General features: G+C 42.6%; 1 protein-coding gene across 8 annotated transcripts in view; it reads left to right on the forward strand.

The window, feature by feature from the left end:
• Positions 1–22,654, forward strand: part of CADPS2 (calcium dependent secretion activator 2) — a 651,719-nt gene that overhangs the window by 67,333 nt on the left and 561,732 nt on the right. For all 8 annotated transcript variants that reach the window (XM_088457657.1, XM_088457656.1, XM_088457658.1 and 5 more), the window contains exons 2-3: positions 6,964–7,077; positions 11,856–12,188. In XM_088457657.1, the coding sequence (XP_088313783.1) occupies positions 6,964–7,077; positions 11,856–12,188 (447 nt within the window). The remainder of the gene's footprint in view (positions 1–6,963; positions 7,078–11,855; positions 12,189–22,654) is intronic.

The raw sequence follows: 22,654 nt of genomic DNA on the forward strand, positions 1-22,654 counted from the left end.
TCCATGCTTGACCACAGGTGACTTAATTAGTACCGCAGTCCATTTTACTTTAACCACCTGTGCTCAACTATGGATTCCTTGAGGAACGCGTTTGGGAACCTCTGACATATACATTAGTCTAAAAAATCTTTGCGTAAAATATCCATATTCTCATGCCATAGCATACCACATCTTTAATTCCCTGTGCTTGTATGTAGTGATTGCACATAAACTGTCCACCTTTAGAAATAATTGCCCAATTCAAAATTACCAGAGTATTAAGACCTCTTTTTTTTGAGTCTTTTAATATGAGATTGTCTGTCTGCACATTGTTTTTTTTTTTTAAATATCTACATATTCAGACATCTTTGATGGAGTTAAGTCTGTAATGGACATAATTGGTCGTCCTTGAAGAGCCTGTATATCTTTACAGTATGTACTTCAGGGATTAAGTGGAAGATGGGATACTTTTTGTGAAATAATTTTTAACCATATTCACTCTTATTCAGTAGTTCTTTTTAAGAAATCTTTTTTTTTTTTCAATAATATATAAATTTCAGACTCTGTACTGTATTCAATTAGTTTCGCACTCGCGATAAAGTTCCGCCTGCCGTACTTTTCGCCTATATCGCGTCTTTTGGCAACGGAAAATTATTGTGCGCATCTCCGCTATTCACTGTATTGAATTCCAAAAGACACAAAAACGGTGACACGCGAAGTCAAAACAGGTTGAAAGTGGTGTCAGAATCGGGGAAATCAGCCAGAACCCCCCAAAAAGATGCAGAACCATTGGGGATCAATGTAGTAGTGCCCAATTAGTCCTAATAAAACTGTTTGTTTGGGGTACTTAAGTTGGTACAATTGCCTCTAATTAGCGTCTTTGCACAAGTTATGAAGAATGGCATAAAGCAGTATTTTTTGGAGAAAATAAGTACAGATGTGCTCAGCTAGTTTGTTGCTCTATACGCCATGTAGTGCGCCATGCATCTCATGGCACACAGTATGCCTTGAGTCGCGCCACACAATGTTTCGTAACGGAACGTAGCGTAGCACTGGAAAAAAGTCATAAAGTGTAATACAATTTCTTGTCCACCAGGTGTCGCTTTTCCTAAACTACACAGGGCATGCGTCAGATCTCCAATGCATTTTCTGTATCACTACCCGATTGACTGACAGAAACTGTGATTCGGTACAGTATAGTACAGTGTTTTCCTCATGGAATCAGAGCTGTAGAAGAATATCTAACAAAGTTTTCAATCATTACATTAAGTGTGAGTCCTGTACTTTTTTATAAAAATATTTTGCATGCACAGCTCCCTTGCGTCAATGTCGGCGCTGTCCCAGACTTAGACACTATAGTGATTTAATGACTTTAAAAACTAGTAGTGGGCTCTTTTTAAATTTGGGGTCTCTGTATTACAAACTGACGGTGCATTTTAAGACGCACACTTGCGGCACTGTTGGCGCTGTGGTGGCTGCCAGCTCCGGGGGTTGCACATGGGGTCTCTGGCGCATGCCCAGTGGAGCCACTCCATACACCATGTAGCACCCTGCTAGTCGCACTATGCTGTGGCTTATTGAATCTCATAGTACTGCTCATGCCCAGTGGAGCTGATCGGTAGTGACCGTGACTACGCTGATGCACTGTGTGCTGTACACAACCGGTGTGGCTTTTGACACGGCTGGCATCTATGGGCTAGTAGTATGGGTGACCGCAATGCAAGCGTGAGCATCCCGGGTTTGAGCCCTGGTAAGGGACTTTTTTTTTTCTCTATTCACTACAGGACTTGGTGGTGTGTGAGTTCTGTCATTTATACAGGTATCTGTGTTGACCAAAACGATGCACTCCCAGCATTGCATATAGACCGAGCAATTGATGTTCAGTATTTTTATCAAAGCTAACTGAGCTTAATACATTGTCCACAACTTCATACCACCTGGCATTTCTATGCTACTTTTATGCCACTACTGTACTCAGTGGTGTGCGGCACAGCATACGCCATGTAGCGCCCTGCTAGTCGTGCTATGCTGTGGCATATTGAGTCTCATAGTACTGCGCATGCCCAGTGCGGTCGGAAGTCACACACAGTGCATCCCAAACTTAAATAACTATAGCAACTTTGTCTGACTTCCAAGTCACCTTTGTTGCTGCTCAGTAGTGATCTATGCTGTTTGCTGATTTAGACGCATATATGCGTATCAAGTTTCCATCACCTACTCGTATACCGCTGATTGCTTCATAGCCTCCTGCTGCCTTGCAGATTCGGTGTATGCCTCGTGGCCAGTCGCAATATTGTTGCGTTTCATACTGACCCAATAACTTACCTCTCTGTGCTGCTATAATGTCCCCTCCGTAGACGCATATTTGCCTATCGAATTTCCATCGAGCAGACCACATTTCACATGTTCCCCTATTCATCTGCTGGTGTAAATACCCCTATATGTGTGTTCATTCACAGGATTTAAACTTTTGCATGAGCAGGGTGCCTCTTATAACCTCCATGTTTATGTTCAGCCTTGGAATCCAAAAATTAAAGGGATAATCTCTATACCTTCATATTGTCATTATCAATGGCACATCTTTTTATACATCTGATGTAAGCAATTGCTTTTTATGCTAATTTTTAAAGTTTAATCAAGAATAAAATTATTCTGATATACTAATATTTGGCCATTGGCCGAATTGTTGGGTAATTTCTTTGGTGAGAGGGTATGTTTAGAAAGTAAGAGAAAAGAGGGTCTGTATATGGTGCACATAAATTAAAATATAACCTTTTTATTGTGTTTTAAAATTAAACAAAAAATACAAAAGCAAAGCGAAATATTTGGTTAAAAGTATAGGAAGAATTGTGTATAGTATAGAAAGAATTGAAGTGATTTAAGATAAAAGAAAAATAAATTTTAAATAGTTGAGTCTTATTTTTGTCATTATCATTATCTTATCACTACGAAGTTATATTAATTACAACTGTATGCATTGTGTATATGAAGCAATAGATGTGTTCCTGATGCAGATTACTGCATAAATTATAAACAGATCCACAGATCTCAAATACATACATCCCACAGTGATCTATTATCAAATAATCCACTTAATTAAAAGTGGCATGATATCTATACAGTGGGGAATATAAGAATTGCGATAAGTGTATTAGAGGCAAATGTATTCCTTTCACTTAAATTACAATTGTATCCAATACAGGCAGTGAATTACTGTTTCAATTCAAGAGATACTTAGTTGCCCTAATTATAGCTAACACAGTCAACTAGCTGAAGTCAGTTTGAGACATGCTGTGAGAATAGCCGCTACATACGTGCATGATCCTATCGATATCTAGAATTAAACTACACACACAATAAAACCAGACATCAATTTCAAGAGAGATTTAACTTTTATTAAAACACATAAAAATAAGACTCGACTATTTAAAATATTTTTTTTCTTTTATCTTAAATCACTTCAATTCTTTCTATACTATACACAATTCTTCCTATACTGTTAACCAAATATTTCGCTTTGCTTTTGTATTTCTTGTTTAATTTTAAAACAACACAATAAAGGTTATATTTTAATTTGTGAGCCATATATAGATCCTCTTTTCTCTTGCTTCCTAACCAATGTACCTTTTGGATCTACGGTAGCACTCCCTATTATAATTGAGATTGAGAATTATTATTCTCAGGGGTTCTTTTCATACATTCTTATAATAATCTCCTGTGCAACAGATCTCCTCTTCTATATTAGTGAGAGGGGATGTTCACAGAACCTAGTGGACATCTCACACATTGAATAAGAACCTTGGTGGCCAAATCAGAAGAATTATTCAATGCTAATATCTGTCAGCTGAAGGTGTTCAGTGGTATCTCCATTGTGAATTTTGTATTGGTATTAAATTGTACAGAACATTCAATTTGTTAGCAAGTATTGTTTGGATAAATATACTGTATATATACAATACTGTCAGTAATGCGCAGAAAGACCACAGTCAATGTCAAGAGCTATCTCCCATAGATGTAGTGCTGCTGCTTCCTGGCCCTCAGCCAAAAGAGCCAATTATCTGGAAAATGCAAAAAACATGGAGAACGCACTTGTGAGAAGTAATAAAAAGACAATCTTTACTATTAAATCTGCTCACGTTCATCAAAAGTTTAAAACGGCAAGCTTAGCTTCAACGGATCACACGATTCCCGATAAACAGTCAGGGTAACTGCCAGAATAATCTCCAAAGATCCACGCCAGCTCCTGAGGCAGCGGGTGACGTCACTACGTCCACGTCCTTAAGCTACACCACTTTATATTATAGTGAAAGCAGTGAATCAGCACTCTAGTTAATCCAATGTCTCCTGGGTGCCCTCCCCTAGCAAACTTGAAAACAATTTAGCAGCAGTGGGCGGCACTCTTGGTCTTGTAATAAGTACAAATAAAACTTCTACCAGACGCAGTTAGTCCGAAGTTTCGGTTTATTACCTTTTATCAAGGACTGAGAAATACAAAATGCGCTTACCATAAATAGAGGAATAAAACCTCTTCTGAGATCGGCTCCCTTCACTGACGTCATGTCAGTGCTTCCTGCTTGTGACGTGTCCATCCCGGCCAGTATTGCCATGGAAACTGTAAACAAATTAAGTGTAAAAAGTAAAACCCCAAACCATACAGTGCAAAGAGAATAAAAAAGATAGATAGATCTAGCATGAAAGTAAAGAAGACTGAAAACTTCACTTAATTTTCATTAACTCCAAGGGGCTGCATAGTATTCAAGTGGTGAATCCATTTAACTTCAGCTGTGACAAGGATCTCTCACTGTCACTTCCTCGAGGGTTAGCCAGGATGTGGTCTATCATTTTATATCTGACAGTGGCCAGATTGTGATTGCACAATTTAAAATGTTGAGCCACTGGCCCATCACTTTCTTTGACTTCCAAGGCTTGTCAGATGGCCGAACAGTGGAGGGCCATCCTCTTTAAATTGCCGGGTGGTCTTCCCCACATAAAGAAGACCACACAGGCACCACATAATTTAAATAAATATACTTGAGTAGGACAATATGTGATTTTAAAGATCTTCTCGGAATGAGGGTGTGCCAGGTCGTCTTGTCGAGAAATGTCTGGTGGTGGTTTCCTTAAATCCTGTAATATCATTATGTATCACCCTATCCTTAATATTCCTGCCCCGTTTATAGCTGGGAAGTGTAATGGTGTTCTTTAACATGGGCAGTGAGAAAATGTAAGACCTTTTTTGAGTGCAGGAGGATTATGGCTAGACGCCCGGAACAGTGTGTTGTGGTCTGTGGGTTTCTGATATAAAGTGGTAACCAGCTTGCTATCCATGATGTGTATCAGGACATCCAAAAAATAAATTTCAGAATCACTTACATCATAGGTGAACTTGATGTTCATGTCGGTCATATTGATGAATTCCAGGGCTTTATCCAAAAGGTCTCTAGGATCTGACCATACAAGTAGGATATAATCTATATATCTGGTGAAAAGTAAAAGGTTATCCGAAATTCATGGTTGGGTAAAAAAAGGTCCGCTGGGCACTGATGACTGATGCCGGCTAGCAGCCAGTATAGTAGGCCAAAGTTTACTAAGTGCCAGGGACTGATGAGATTGGCTTTGCTAGAAGAGCATAGCAGGTTGTGGCTGGAGGCCATTGCAACAGACTGACCATTAAGCACTTGGAATGCTGGCAAGTTTACTTCTTTTGTTTGTTATGTGCCTGTGTGTCTAGGCCTATGCATGCTAAAGTGCAGTGACTGCTGCCATTAAAGATACTGATTTATCAAGTACCTGCCTGAAGTACTTATTTCTACATCCCATGTTAAAAATTATATTTATAATATTGTGTGTGTGTGTGTAATAATATAATTTCTTTTTTTTTTTTTTATTGTAATCTGAATGCAGTGGAGGAGGTCGTCCCCGAGCTGGTATTTTGCCTAGGGCTAAATGGGGTCTTGCACTTGTTCTGCTTCAGCTGTTTTTTTAGTGCATGTGATACCTAGCAGCCTAAGCTTATGTTAATGTTGCTTTGTGTAGATGTTTAAGGTCATTTACAATCTGTGAAAAACTATAGAAAGCAGCGCATAATAGTTTTGTATTATTCTATATGTAGTTATTCCTGTTTATATTGGTTAACATGACAATATGGTAGGAATTTGTTGCTTCTTATCAAGGGTGTTTAGCTGGAAGGTGGGAGGGGTATCAGGAAGAATGCATGCGGTCTTCAGTAATGCGCCGGCTCCTGTGCACAAATAAAAACTGATTTATTTTAGAGGAACCAAGTTACAGTTAAATGATCTTAAGAAGATTTGCTTTTTGGTAGGTGTTCCCATTTCAGTGGGTGCCTGCAAAGATTTTTTTAGTTGTTCAAAAAGTTCAGCTATGTTATCACTATTTTGGAGATGGCTAGAGCCATCCACCAATCAGCATTTAACGAAATGCTGCAGGACAGGTATGCAACAGCTGGGAGACAGGCAGAAGAAGCTTCCCAGCCACCCTGACTATATTAATAACACATTTTGAGTGACTGGGGAGCTGCTTCTCCCTGTCTCCCGGCCCCCGGGCATGTGATGCAGCATCCGGCTGCAGCCAGCCAGCCAGTGGCCTCCTAAATAAGGTTTTAGCGGCCCAGGGGGCAGATGCCACCCTAACCCCCAGCCCTGCCCGCCCCTGCACATAAGTATATTCCTTACCTTTCATACGGATTTGATATTTCCTTCTAAAAATACTTAACTGTGTTTCTCCACAGATGCCACCATTATAGCAAAGTATTTTACTTCATGTTGTACAATATTGCTTTAATATAGATTGATTGGTCATAGCTTTCTGTTAGCAAATATGCTTTTATTCCATTAAAAAAAAAAAAAAATATATATATATATATATATTAATAAAAAGTAAGATCACAACTATTTATCTAAACTCAAATGATCACAAGTTAAGAGTTATACTAATTCTAAATTTCTCTACATTTGTCATTCATAGCTCAATAAACAACAATTACAGACAATTAAGGAGAGATTCCAGGCTTTCCTTAAAGGTGAAACTCAAATAATGGCTGACGAAGCTTTTATCAATGCAGTCAGGAGTTATTATGAGGTAAGTGTGCTAACTTTCAGAGCAACTCTAGCTTTATCTGTCTCTTTTCTGAGTCTTTAGATGTGCCCTGATGTATTCCCCGTATATAACATAGCCTCTTATTCTAATCCTGCTCACTCTTGCCCAGTGTATTTTGCTTTCCTTTAGCTCTTTTTGTCACCTATCAGGTACTAATCAGAATATACTGTAATTATCCCTTTTGTTACCAGGTTGATGAGGCAGGACTTTATAATACAATTATTGTTCCCCCCCAATGATCATTCCATTTTTACATGTTTCTGTTAAAAAACGTCTTTGGTTGTTAACAGAGCAGTATGAATTGAGACTGGTCCCTATTGAGTCAGGTAGCCATCCAAAATAAACGTGAGCGGTTGGCATGTTGTCCGCTCTCTCCTGTCTGTCCTTGCTGCCCTTACTACCTGCTACTACTCATGTCTTAAACACTGTTGCTGCTTGTCTGGATCTGGAAAGACTGGGACCCTGTTTGGATAAAGAATAGGTAAATGAAATATGGAAAGCCTAGCAAAAAGTGACATCCTAGGCCTCCTTCCTCCCAAGGGTAATTCAGTATCCTTTTACTTTTAATGATTTGGTCTCCCTTCCTACAACCAGCTCAACATTAAATTATTAGCATACACATGAAATGAATATACCTATTTTTCCCAACTAAACCAGATAATAAATTAATAGTTTTCTCATTTAATAAATAAACTTACCCCTAAACAGCTCAGTTATTAATCACAAATAGCCTTCCTTTTCCCCATACTCTGCACCATATTTAATTAACCCGAAAGCACCCTACCTTAATTAGTAGGCACATCCTTGACTCCAGCTCCATCCACATTACATAAAGATCTCCCTACTCCCCTAATACTTGCCTCCTTCCATCATGTACATCTGCATTTCTTGCTGCCTGCACACTTTGGTGCAGTGAATGTCAGATGAAGCATTCTCCATGTGTTGCTCGCACAAATTCACAATGCTGAGAGTGGCCTTATTCACAAGTTATTGTCACATAGCCTATTAGAAAATGTTGTCAATTTTTTATTATTCTTGCCCTCAAGGTAGCAGTGTCGCTATTGGTGTTTATAAAGATTGCAATTCTGACAGAATTATGCTTACTATTAACAACTATTTTACTAAATTCAGATCTTGCATGTGTCTGCACTTTTAATGTAGGGCTATGCAGTGGCAAACGCAAGATTTTTATTAGGGGGTTTCCAGATGCTTGATTTTACGAGTGTGGCCAGTCCATGAAGAGGGCATAATTAGCACTTCTCCAGCTTTAATATGCATCATACAAAGGTGGAGATGTAAGAAGCCCAGGAGCGGTATAAGCGCACGTCATGTGCGCTGATACTGCTTCTCCCCGATGTATGATCGGGGGTCTGGGCGGTAAATGACAGAGGGGCTTATGCGCCCCTGTCGTCGCGCTGCTATCTACAAGATAGCAGCACCGATAGCCTGGGCCATGTACGAACGGTCAGATCGCCTGACCGTTCAGCCCACTGTATCTGTCGTTAGGGCAGCGCCAGGCTGTAGCTGTCTATCTCCACAGCAGGGACAGCGCTGTCCCTGCTGCCGGCTCCAGGCTGCACGCGGGGATCTCGCGATTCTTGTGAGATCCCACGCATGCTCAGTGCACCCGGCCGGGACAGAGACACAGGGCATCAGCACTAGCTGATGCACTGTGGTCTCTAGCGGGTAGAGCCGGAGGGGGGAGTTAACGCCCTCCCTCTCTGGCCGGTGAGATGTTCTTACATCTCACTGGTAGTGCTTCCTGCTTTGCCTCGGTAAAGAGGCGAAGCAGGAAGTGGTATAGCGGCACGTTAAGTGCCGCTATCATACATCTATCCCAAAGTGTTTTGACTGTCATAGTTCCAGCATATACAGGACCAGCAATCACAGTAAGTCATTAAATGCGGCAGTAGGGCCATCCTGCCTGAGCTGATGATTTTTGTTACAGATGTGGGCACCGTTCCAGAGTATGGGAGCAAGTTTGGGAGCCGTAGAAGAACCCAGAACTGCCCTGGACATATATGTACATCTTAGTCTCCTAATACACTGGATAGTATATTGATATAGGGTATTAATAATTAACCCTATTGATGGTCCTAACAGTGCATGTTTTCCAGATCTCCTAGTTGATGTACAGGTGTATTTATTACTGGCTGACACATGCTAAAAGATCCACAGGTGGTGCTAATTATTTCATTTGTGATACTGAGAACATGCAGCATTAGTAATATTCTATTATATTACTATTTCTACTGTGGTCATGATGTGGGCTGGGAAGGGGGGTTTCCATGCAATGATATGATATAAATCAAATTTATTTTGAGACATTTTGAAAGTACTTTCAGAGTAGACTTTGTAGCCTATTGTCTGAGAGCTGTCTATGGACTTTACAGCACTCACCTGTCTCTTTCTCTTCCTGCATCAGAATAGCCTAAAACTTGACCGGTTAGGTAACACTGAAAGGTAATGTAGATAACACCTGTACACTAAGTCCAATTTACAGATGTTTGATTGACTTATCAGTCTAATGGTATCTTGAGCTTTTGCTGGCTTTAGAGTTAAACCCAATTCCATAACCCCGGAGAGAAATATCCTAATTGGAGACAAAATATCAGATGAAAGGATGAGCTCTTCTAGTTGTTTGTATCACATGTGATATACTCTCAGTAGGGAGGGAGTGTCACGTGATATACTCCCCCCAGTTGCTTTTTCAATAAAGGGACAGTGCATGCTGCAAAAAAGTGGTGTGGTCTCAAAAGCAAGGGGCATGGTCACAGTATCCCCAATTCAAATTACGCCACACAGTAGCACAATCTTATTCACATTACACCTCACATAGTGCCCCTAATTCACATTACACCACAGTAGTGTCCATTATATATGTCATGACACACAGTAGTGCCCCTTTTACACAATGCCTACAGTAGTTATGCTCTTAATACACATTTAGAATGTAAGCTCTTACGAGCAGGGCCCTCTACTCTCTTGTGCTTCTCCCTACTTTACTTTCATCTACTTCTTACTCCCCACTAGGGCACCACACACTTGGTTGCTTAAGCTCTGCTGCTTATGTGAAGTGTTATGGTTGCTAATGTAGCAATATTTATTATCCATGTCCTTGTCCTGCATTGTTTTGTAAGTCTTTGCGTCTTATTCGCACAGTGATGTGAATAGGACACACAAGAGGCATGATTGCATCTTTCAGCTTCTATTTCTTGGTGAGACTTCATTCAGTGTGTGATACTGAGATCTGATAAAGAATCTGTGTGAATTAACTATCCCAGCAATGAATTCAAGTCTGTCCAAGGAGAGGTCTAATGGGTGTTTATTGCAGTTCCTGTTATTCCCTGCCCTCTGACAGATGGCCAATATTCTTTTGGTAAGAATGTGATCAGAATGCTAACTAAATATATAATAGTAACAGGGTATTGGACATAAATACAATACACAATTGTAGTCCATAGCGTAAGTACCAAACAATATCATCACACCACAGACTGGTTTGAACATATTGACAGGATGAAGGGTAGGGAAACTCGCTGAAGCTTTCAGTAGTAAGCAGAGGCGAGTTTATTTAGTGATCCTGTACCCACCAAATGGGTGAACAAACAGTGTCTGAGTCACTGAAGGGGAGGAGACAAGGCACTGTTGACATGGATAGTGTTGTTGAAGAACAAGAGTGTAGGGGACACTTCATGTAAGAACCTAGATACTAAGGGACATGGATGAACAGTTGGAGTGTGAAATGGGTGGAAGGAAGTGTGGAGATAGATGAGGTTAGAAATGTAGAGAGGGGAGGGAGTGGTTTACATCTTTAAGGGTGAATTGGTAAGTTTAAACTGAATTTTAAGTGGAATAGGGAGCAAGTAATCAAGGTTGCAGAGAGGGTAAGGCAGACGCTGTATTGTGGTAGAGGAAAATGAGATTAATAGCAGCATTGAGGATGGATTCAAGTGGGGAGACGAGCGAGAGAGAGAGACCGACCAGAGAGGAGGAGTAGTGTAGATGGGAAATGAGAGCGTAAATTAGTTTTTGTAGCATCATTAGTAAGAGAGGACAATTTTCCTGATAATGGAAGCGTCGGGATTCAGAAATGGCCTGAATGCGGGGAGTGAAGGAGAGATCAGAATCAAGGATAATACTGAGTCAGCGGAGTGGGTGATGTTACCAATAGAGAGAGGGGGAGAGTTTGAAGGACCCTGGAAAATGGAAGAACAATAAATTTTTTCTTGGTCATATTGAGCTTCAGGAAGCGCTATGCCATCAACGAAAAGATGGCAGGCAGGCAGCTGGAGACAAGTGAGTGTATAAAGGAAGAGTGTTCCTGGGAGGAGAGGGAGAGCTGGGTGTCATTCGCATAAAGCTTTTGTTAAAAGCTGAAGTAGCTGATGAGGTTTCCAAGGGATGATGTATAGAAGAAGAAGAGAAGAAAGGACCAAAACGGGCAGAATTAGCTTGATATTAAATAGTAATATTGTAGACTTGAATAAAATACATTTCAATCCACTGCTCCATACCATTTTCTCATACATTTAAACTTCTCCGACAAATTTTTCACATTTGTTGCCAGTTAAGTCTTTATAGAAATGAGAATTTAATTATATACATTAATCATAAATTTATTCCAAATGTTAACCTGAGTTCTGTGAATATCCCCAGTGTAAAGAATGATGATCTGTTGCACTATTGTCAATACAAATCTATTGTTCTGCAATTGAAATGGGCTTTTTTTATTTTTTTTTTTTAAATCTGTTTACCAGGTTTTCTTGAAAAGTGAACTAGTTGCCAGAATGGTACACAATGGAGGGTGCTCTTCCAATGACTTCAGAGAAGTTTTCAAAAAGAACATTGAAAAGAGAGTACGAAGTTTGCCAGAGATTGCTGGATTAAGCAAAGAAACTGTTTTAAGTTCATGGATTGCAAAATATGATGCCATTTACAGAGGGGAAGAGGATCTTCGCAAACCACAAAACAGGATGGCACTTAGTGCAGTGTCTGAACTTATACTTAGTAAAGAACAACTTTATGAAATGTTTCAACAAATTTTGGGAATAAAGAAATTGGAACATCAGTTGTTATACAATGCTTGCCAGGTAAGTGTGTGCTGTCTGTATGTGTAGCACAGTATGGGGGAGATGTATCAAATCTTAAGGGTATATTTACTGAAGTGCAGGTTTTTTAGAAGTGGAGATGTTGCCTATAGCAACTAATCAGATTCTAGCATTTATCTTCTAGAAGGTGCTATATAAAAATTAAGTAGAATCTGATTGGTTGCTATGGTCAACATATCCACTTCTAAAAATTCACACTTTAGTAAATATTCCCCTTGGAGAGAAATAATGTGGAGAATTTGCTGAAAGCAATCAATGCGCTTCAATCATTTAGCTAGCACAGTCTTTGAAATGACATAAGCTGAATGGTTGCTTTGGGCAAATTCTCCTTTTTCTCTCTACAAGGCTTGATACATCTCCCCCTTTTCGTAATTGCCTTCATATATTTCTCTCTTATTCATTGTATAAATGTCAGGCTGATACTACCTGCTAGTTTATTGTAAAGTGTTCCATGTGATCTGATTAAGGGCCACTAAACTAAAAATACAAGTTGGCTTCTATAAAAGCGTTTGCATATACTGTATGTGTGTATATATGTTAAAGAAATTTCAGGAGCTCATCAGAATAGAAACTAATTGCAATAATATTTTGATCATGAGCGACAATATTTTCTTATATGTCAGACTTCCAATGAGTATTCCTACTGAAGCCTCTCTTATATTCCTTTTTCAGAAAATTAAAATAATTGGGGGAGATTTATCAAAGCTTGGAGAGAGAGAGAAAGTACCAACCAATGAGCTGCTATCTGCCACTTAACATGCTTTGTTAAAAAAATGACCGAGATGATTTTTTTGGTACTTTATCTCTCTCCACCATATCGTCTTCAAGCTTTAATAAATCTCCCCCACTGTCTTGTTCTCCCTCTGGGTCCTAGTACCTAGCATGTATATTAGAGAGAGAAACCGAAAGCAGTGCGCTCTGGCACTAACACTCCGTCACTCTACGCTGTCTCCGGTTACATAAAAACATATATCACACACACGCAGGTAAGCGACACGTGCCGATGCGCAGTCTTTTTCCTTCAGGGCTGGGGACTCCCTGGGGTTGACAGTAAGTGTGGCCAGGCACTGAGTCCTGCGTTCACACTAAGCCACCTGGGACAGTGGGCTTGAGTTTGCGGTTATACTTCAGCGTCCTGGGGGTTAAACGCTGGCCAGGGGAGGTTGCTTTCCCTGTCTTACAGGCAGCTCCTCCCCGCTGTACAGAAAGTCTTTCCATTGTGGTCTGCCTAAAACTGTGACAGCTTCCTCCTTCCGGCTCCACCCCCAACGAGTGCTTCTCCTCGTGTTGCAGATCTCAGAGGGCAGTGTGGAGCACGGGTCCCCCTACATACCTCTCCTCCTGCCGGTGGTTAGTGTATGTAGCACTTTTGTCCTATTAGACACATAAAAAAGTCTTTATAGTTGACCAGTAAGTGCCATTTAAATGCAGCTATTTTTATGTATTCTGCATTTGCCTGTGACTGTATGCTAGCACTGTCTGTCTGAATTTTCTGCTATCCCTGTACTTTGTCCTATTTTGAACTATAAGCACTGGTGTTGTGCGGGTGTGGTTAAAATCACAAGGGTGTGGCTCTTTTTCAATCACAGCTATTGAGTAGTAGACCTCTTCACTATGGGGGTTATTCAGACCCACTCGCAAGCAGCAGTACGCTCGCAAGTGGGTCGATGTTCCCCACTGCGCATGCGCACGACGGAGGGAGCTCCGTCGTGCGCATGCGCGAGACCCGGACTGCGACAGCCAAGCTGTCGCTCCGGGTCTCGCACCAAAGGGGGCGTGCTGACTGACAGCACGCCCCCTTTGGTGGGCGTGCCGGGGGCGTGCCTGCCAGACAGAGGCGTTCCCATGGGAACGCCTACCGTCTGAAGCCGGCCTCACTGACATCACTAGTGATGTCAGTGGGACTGATTTTGGCTCTGATAGAGCCAAAATCACTCCAGGGCTTGTGGCTGGGAAACCCTACCGCAGGGTTTCCGTCGCAAGTCCGATGGTCGCGATGGTCAAGACCATCGCGACCATCTTTTTGGACGCTTGTATATGCTGTGGGTGGTCACCCACAGCTATACGAGCGTCCAGGAGGACGCTCCATTTTAATGGAGGAGGGACCTGATTCAGAGCGAGCGCTCTGGTCAGAGCGTCCGGCTCTGAATCAGGCCCAATATCTGGGTAGTGAGTGATATATCAATTCGACTTCCTAATAGACTGCTCTGCATTAAATGCACAGCCATTTTAAAGGAAGGAGACATGGTTTCTAAAAAATTGTCTGCAGTGTTATGCCCCTCCAGCTTTGTCTGCGGCTTCTGAAGCACAGCAGCCGCAGCCAGAGAACTGTGAGGGACTAACAACTACTAGGCTGCTTTGCAGGAAATGTGCAGCAGTTTTAAAGACAGGAGACAGAATCGCTGAGGAGGTATGTCTGTGTTGTAATGCACCCCAGGTTTTGTTTGCGGCTTCTGACGCACAGTAGCGGCAGCCAGGAAACTGTTTCAGAGGGACAAACAACTAATAGACTGCATTGCAAGAAATGTGCAGCAGTTTTAAGAATAGGAGACATAACCTCTGAACAGTTATATATGCAATGTTATACCCCTCCAGCTTCCTCTGCGACCAGGGGACTGTTTCAGTGGTACTGACAAAGATGGCAGAACGTCTTTTGCCAGTCCAGATCTTGCTGCAGATATATGTACCCACACAGGTACTACACCCACAGTGGATTAATACAGTTCTTGTGGCATTACATGGTACGACCGAGGTGCGGCAGGTTAACGCACCTAGCACTAGACCTAGGAAAAGGGTCAGGTGGCCCTCACAAGCCAATCTATATGAGGATGTAACATCAGATGAGGGTCTACTCCCTGATGAGTCCGACATGGAGTCCCATTCTCAGGGAGTGGAGGTCAAGTCAAGTTTATATATTACTGGGCTAATACAGGCTGTTAAATTAGTCCTGATTAGTGAGGAGGATGAGCCGCCTGCGCCTAAATCTAGACATGCATATTTTATGTAAGAAAAGACGGTTGAACATGTATTCCCGTTGTCTGATCAACTAATGAATCACTTAGAGAATGCATGGAAGACACCAGGGAAGTGTTGTCAACCGCAGAGGTATCTGGCCTCAACTTATCCATTTGCTGACCATTACTTCTTTAAATGGGAAACTCCACCAGTTGTGGATTCGCATATTACACGCTTAGTAACGAGTGCATCTCTTCCGATGCCTGCCATGTCGTCTCTAAAGGATCCTACAGATAAGAGAATAGAGAGCTGCCTTAAATCTGCCTATTCCCTTTCGGGGGCTGTGTGCAGACCAGCTGTGGCTATTTGCTGGGTGGCTTGAGCCATGGAGGTTTTGGCTAATGGTCTGAAAGAATCCTTAGCCTCTAATGCTACCAGGGAACAGCTGGATTTAGTGGGGAATCTTTGAGATTCCACTAAATATATAAATAAGGCAGCCTTAGACATTGGTATGCTACAGGCCAGGGTATCTACAGCAGCCATAGCAGCTCAACGATCCCTGTGGCTCCGTTCTTGTACAACGGAGGCTGAATCCAAGAAGGGATTGGAGGGTTTACCTTATGATGGGAATCTCTTGTTTGGCTCTGAGTTAGATAAAATTGTCAGTAACTTGGCTACAGCCAGAACGGCTTGTTTGCCTTCAGCTCCAACCACTTCAGGGACTTGGACTCCGTCTGTTAGAAACTTTTGATCTTCGGACAGAGCCAGGCCTCAGACCTTTCCCAAGCCATCTAATACCAGAAGGGCAGCTGGGCCTGATAGACAGCCTTGGAGTACCAGGCGTCTGGCTCCTAAGCCTGATGACCAGCCCTCCGCCTGACTGGTCGGGCCTCATCCTGGGGGGTCCCAGGGTGGGAGGCTGACCTTTTCAGTTCACCCAGGGCTACCATGCATGCCTGGGTGAGAGAGGTAGTCTCTCTGGGGAATGCCCTTTCTTTCCATACATATGGTTTCCTCATATTCTTTGTATAAAAACTGAGGCTGATACTGCACGCAGGGTCTGTAAAGTCATAGTCAGACAACGCCACAACTGTGGCTTATTTAGCTAGTAACCCAAAGTCTAGTAGCAATGACAGAGGTGTCTTGCACTCTGACCTAGGATCATTCACCAGGAAATTGGGGTGGAGTTCATACTAGGAGGCTGAATGGTAGACAGATTCTTCAGCCATCAGAACATACATTCAGGTGAATAGTCTCTTCACCTGGTAGTGTTTCAGCTCCTAGTGGACAGGTGGGGTCTGCCAGAGGTGGACCTCATGTGTCCAGGATCATTAGGGCCCTTTAGGGCTCTCCATTTGAACCACAGGATTAGTGGATTTCAAATGGTTTACTGACCGCAGGTACAGGGCAGTGTTGTAAACTTGCCCTGGGTTCCTTTCTAAGGTAGTCTTTAATTTTTCACTTTAATGCAGAAATTATTGTGACACACATTTGTTTTTGGACATACCCCCAGGATTCATGGGGATCGTATCAGTTCTCTCTTTGAAATTCAGATTCCTTGTTTATTCTTTTTTAGTTTGCACAAGAGAGAGTGGCCAGTTATGCTACATTTAAGCCATACAGCTTGGTAGGATGGCCACGTGGTTTGTTATTCAGACCTCTAGTTTGCCACTCAAGATGCTCCCCTCGGGCGGCAGATTCTCCTTTATGTACAGGAGCTTCCCCCACCCCTGTGGATAACTGCTTTGGGAAATCCCCAAGGTTACCTGTGGACTTCCTATGGAACCCGAAGTAGAAAATAAGAGATATGGTAATACCTTACCCTCGTTATCTCTATTTCTACAAGGTCCATAGGGTCCACAGGACGCCTGCCCTGACGCACCTGTGTTTCACATGGGCTTCGCTCTGGTCACCGGTTTTTCAGTCTCCTTCTGTGAGAATGTAATTCTCGAGTGTTCCAGACTTCCTTCCCTCTCTCCTCTCCTCTGGCCTATGGCTTCTTGTGTAACTGAGGCGCTCCTGGCCTGGGGGTGGGGTATAGGGGAAGGCCCCGGTGCATCCTGTGAGAAAAATTTAACTGCGTGGTGCCTTGATGACCTTGCATCACCTATACCTCAAGGTTACCTGCGAACCCTATGGACCTCGTAGAAATAGAGATAACGAGGGTAAGTTCTTACCATATCTCTTATTTTTCAAGCTCTCTACCTCCTTGGTAGCACCTCAGGAGCGAAATACAGTGCATCCGCACACTACACAGTAAAGATGGCGCCAGCTGCACATGAGCAGTATCCCAGTGGTGACATCATTGGAGGTCACGCCTCCCACTGACTCTGGGTCCTAGTACCCAGCATGTATAGTAGAGAGAGGAGATCATGCAGCAATGCATTGCTCTCTAACAGGAATCACAATGCGATCAAGAGAGAAGGTTCTGACATAGAGTATTGAATCCTAAACTTATACATATTGAAAAAGTTAATTATGAAACACTGTAGCAATGAACAGGGTATCCAGTATGTACAGTCCTAGCTGAATCCAGCAGTCAGTGCACAGAGGTGAGAGCAACATCATTCTTGGCCATGTAAGCCATAAATCTGCCAACACTGTCAGCTTCAACATAATGATAATGGACCAAAAAAGTAAGAAATCAAACCATTCCTTATAAAGTATGAATTATTCCACCCGTACCACCTGAAGCCTATTGATGATGTATATATCCTCAATGACCCTACATTTTTGCTCCAATTCCACCTCTTGCTACCTATGGAAAATTTTAAACTGCACCACCCGAGATCAAGGTACCCTGGAGGAAAGCCTTTTAAAGTATCCCAAACTAGAGATGCAGAGGATCCCACTGGATTAGTAGCAAAGAAACCCTCTCACACCACAAGGAGATCAGATGCTGCCCCCATCTGCGTCAGCCAGAAAGGATTAAATTGCAAAAGAAAAGCACGTCTAGCGATATGCAAGTTCAGTGCCAACAAACAGAGGGGAGTGATCAGAGACAAAGTAAAACAGCAGTAACAATGAACCTATTTCATAAATCAAGCAAGAGAAGGAGGGCCCACTTCTCTCAGAACTTGGGTCTTACTTCTATCTTAAACCACATCAAGCATTAAAATTTCTGATACAAATAACTGGTACATTAGGAAACTCAGGAAGGGGTTTTATATACAGCCAATAAGATGAAAGGGGAGGTATGTACCATACCGTGTCATACAGGAAAATAAAATGTCCCAGAGGGTCCACTTGAACCTTTTAACAGACGAAACGCATCAACTTATGTATTAAAACAGAAATCCCACTAGACTCTGAGCGAAAGGTGGAGCAGAATGCCCAACCCATCCAAGGATTCCTCAGGGAAAGAATCCTTCCTCCTACCAAATGGGTCTCCAATAAATAGACAGTACCTGGGGATTGAGCCTTGACATTACCAAATAACGCTTAATGTTGTCATTCGCACCCGTATGTTCCAAGAGAGAACCTTCAACATAGAAGAAAGAGTGATGCATACTGTACATTACTAGATGTCTCTTATTAACTGTTTACAACCTTATTTTGGATTGGCTTTGGGGAATTGTCAATACATAGTCTGTTGATGCTGGCCAAAGTGTGGATGGCAAGCAAGTAGATGGCACTGACTACTTCTATTTTTTCTGACTGGTGTGTTAATAATTTATATGCCTAACTTGAAATACTACTTCTTGCCACATAAAGTTATCAAATAGATGTTCAGATTTGAAAATAACAGTCTTGAGATGAAAAATAAATTAAAAAGGTCAATTAGATGAAAAAAAAAATAAATAAATTTCCAAACGACAAGACTTTTATATGTAAGATTTTACAACTGTTTTTATGCTCTTCTGTAGTAGTAATTTTAGTACCTGTATTATGACATGTCTTGCATAGTGCCGATTTATGCTTTTGAACTTTTTCTGCTGTACATTTTAAGAGAGCTGAAAATGAGGGGTGTCTCTATTGAGATTTAGCCATGAAAGCTTGAACTTAGTAAGTATTGTTGTAAGTCTTTGTATGCATTGGGATTGGTGGCAGTGGCGGGGACAATGGAGTCATTTGCCGCCGGGCTCCAGCCCTTAAGGGGGTACCTGGCTCCATTGTCCCCCGGGCCATTCCGGGCACTGTTATGGAGATGGAGCGCCGCTGATTGGCGCTCCACTTCCAGCGGCGTCAATACAGGGGGGTGCGGTCGCACCCCCTAGTTGCCTGGCGCCCGCTGAGTGTGTTACCAGCGGGTGCCTAGCTCCTTCTTTCCTGCCGGCGGCAGCCGGAGGAACGGAGCTCACTCTTGAGCTCCGCTTCCGGGTCCCGCAATGCACTATAGGAGTGACGTCATGACGTCACTCCCAAAGTTCCAAGGAGCGGTAGCCGGGGACGCAAGGCAGCAGCACTGGAGCTGGGTTTCTGGTAAGTATTGTTTTATTTTTTTTGTATGTGTGCGCGCTCGCGGGGGGGGGGCTTACTACAGGGGGCATTGCTGGGGGCTTTCTAAAGGGGGCATTGCTGGGGGCTTTCTAAAGGGGGCTTTGCTGGGGGCTTTCTAAAGGGGGCATTGCTGGGGGCTTTCTACAGGGGGCATTGCTAGGGGCTTTCTACAGGGGGTATTGCTAGGGGATTTCTACAGGGGGCATTGCTGGGGCCTTTCTACAGGGGGCATTGCTGGGGGCCCATTACTGGGGGGCACTACAAAGGCGGCACTGCACAGGGGGACCATTACTGGGGGGCACTACAAAGGTGGCACTGCACAGGGGGACCATTACTGGGGGGCACTACAAAGGTGGCACTGCACAGGGGGACCACTACAGAGGGCACTGCACAGGGGGACCACTACAGAGGGCACTGCATAGGGGGGCGGCAGCTGGGGCTGGCATAGGTGCTGGAGGGGGTGGTGCATTTTTATTTGGGGGGGGGGGGCACCACCAACATTTATTTTGCCTCCGGGCACCTGGGATGAAGTTACGCCACTGATTGGTGGTCATTGGCCTGACATTGGATTTGGCATGGCTGGTACCCAGGAGCATAGATCCATAGGTAATGTTTTAATATTTTAATGTTTATTTTATAGTACTTATTAAATTATTATATACTAGACTTAGATTTCTATGAATATCTGAACATTTGGATATTCCGATATTTGTAGAAATGCTTGCAGTAAGACTTGTATAGAATAAGTTTTTATTCAACTTTTTGTTTTGCGATCTCTTAATTGTATATGTGTGTGTGGGGCTTTTATATTTATGTGAATTGCATAAAATGTAATAATAAATTAACTTTATTAAAATAAAAAAAGTTGTCATGTCTGTTGTGAACCATTTTTAAGGCCAAGAGGTTTATTTAATGTAGTGTGATTTGTCAGATTTTCAGTGATTTTTGTTGTGGGATTTAAATTGGCAAAACCCAGCATTTTGGGTTGTAGCGTAAATATATCACCTCTTCAAATTCCAAGGCAAAAATTTCAGGAAACTTAGCGAATTTTAGTTAGCAGGTTGAATCTGTACACTTTTACTATTGAAAACATTTTCTATGATGTCTGCTTTATGTGAATACTCACAAATTGTACTACATACCTGAGGGGAGGAAGAGAGACCCAGCTCCCCCTTCCCAGGCACCTACAGATGTGTCCTCATACACTATTGCTGATCTCACCAAACAGCCCTTTTCAGCGTGCCAGGTCAGGTGCGATTTGGCTTGCATTGAGCATCTTTTTTGTTCCTTATTTGCCCCAAAATGCGCCTTACTCGCAATCCGATGCGACATACAGCTTAATTTGATATGACACTGTGTGCGTCTGAATCTGTATACGAAGTGTTTTTGGTGCAGTTTCTTTGTATTCACACCGAGTTCTGTTGTGCTTCATAATACAGTCTGTCGCTTACAGATATACAAGTATCAAATACCAAATTAATCCGTGCTGTCTCGTGAAACTGTTTTTACATCCAATTGCGATTAAGGCGCGTTTTTGAGGTAGAAAAGATGCTCAATGCAAGCTGCATCGTGCAGGACCTGGGGGCTTAATCGAGCCAGTCGTCTCGCAGCATGACTTATTGAGGCTAGGTGTGTGAGGACACAACTATACTAAGGATTTTTGATGCATTATGCCTATAAGCTAAAATATTGTAAGGAGATAATTTTATTGCACTTTGGGCAGTCTTGTCTAAAGATTCAAATTTCAGTATTGTGATTTTAGTTACGGGGACCAGTTTGTCGGTAAAGTTGGGGGAACACACTGGAGCGACTGGCATCTGTCCGATGTTGAAGGCGATTTGCCTTCGCCCTGGATCTCATGATGCCAGTGCACATTACCCAATTTAATGAACGATTGAACAATCACTCGTTCCACGTTCCATCCTTTATTAATATGTATGGCGCCGCATGGGATGTCGTGCAGCATGGGCAATCACACGATATTGCATGCGACCATAAGGAGAGCACAAATTGGGCATACACACTGCACGATATGCCTGATTTGGCCAAATCGGGCTGATACTGCTCCAGTGTGTACCCAGCTTAAGTGAGATCATCTTTCATTTGCTCATTTGTGTTGCTCACCATGAGGAACATTATAATTTAGAAGATAGTGTATTTGCGTAGTCAGTTACTCTTTTGCTCTATATGTACAAAAGTTTTGGCCACACCTGTTAATAATTGAATTGAGGTGTTCCAATCAGACCTGTTGCCACAAGTGTATTAAAATAGATTACCTAGCCATGCAGTCTCTAATTGCAAACATTTGTGATACAATATGGGTCGTTCTGAAGAGTTCAGTGACTGCTTTGGTTGGATGCCACCTTTGCAATAAGACAGTTCGTGAAATTTCATCCCTACTGGATATTCCACGGTCGACTGTAAGTGATATTATTAGAAAGTGGGAGTGTTTAGGAACAGCAGCAACTCAGCCATGAAGCAGAAGACCACGTAAAATCACAGAGAGGGGTCAAAGACTGCTAAGGCACATGTTGCGTAAAAGTCACCAATGCTCTGCTGATTCCATAGCTCAAGAGTTCTAAATTTCGGCTTGCATTAATGTAAGCCCGAAAACTGTGCGGCGGGAGCTTAATGGAATGGGTTTCCATGGCCGAGCAGCTGCATGTAAGCCTCACATCACCAAGTCCAATGCCAAGCGTCTGATAGAATGGTGTAAAGCACGCTGACACTGGATTGTGGGGTAGTGGAAACGTGTTCTGTGGAGTGACAATTCACGCTTCTCTCTTTGGCAGTCAGATGGGTGAGTGCAGGTTTGATGGATGCTGGAAGAGCGTTACCTGTCTGACTGCATTGTGCCAACTGTGAAGTTGGGTGGAGGTGGGATAATGGGAATGGGATTGAAATACCGGCGGCACAAAAGCCCGACATTGACAGGCCGACAGGTGAAGATCCCGATGCCCGGTGGTAAGTATGCTAACTCTACCCTCCCTTAGGGGTACCTAACCCTAACCTCCCCCCCAGTGCCTAATCCTAACGGAATCGGTATGGAATCC

This window comes from Taudactylus pleione, unplaced genomic scaffold (genome assembly GCF_031769625.1).
Source record: "Taudactylus pleione unplaced genomic scaffold, aTauple2 ptg000041l, whole genome shotgun sequence".
NCBI lineage: Eukaryota > Metazoa > Chordata > Amphibia > Anura > Myobatrachidae > Taudactylus > Taudactylus pleione.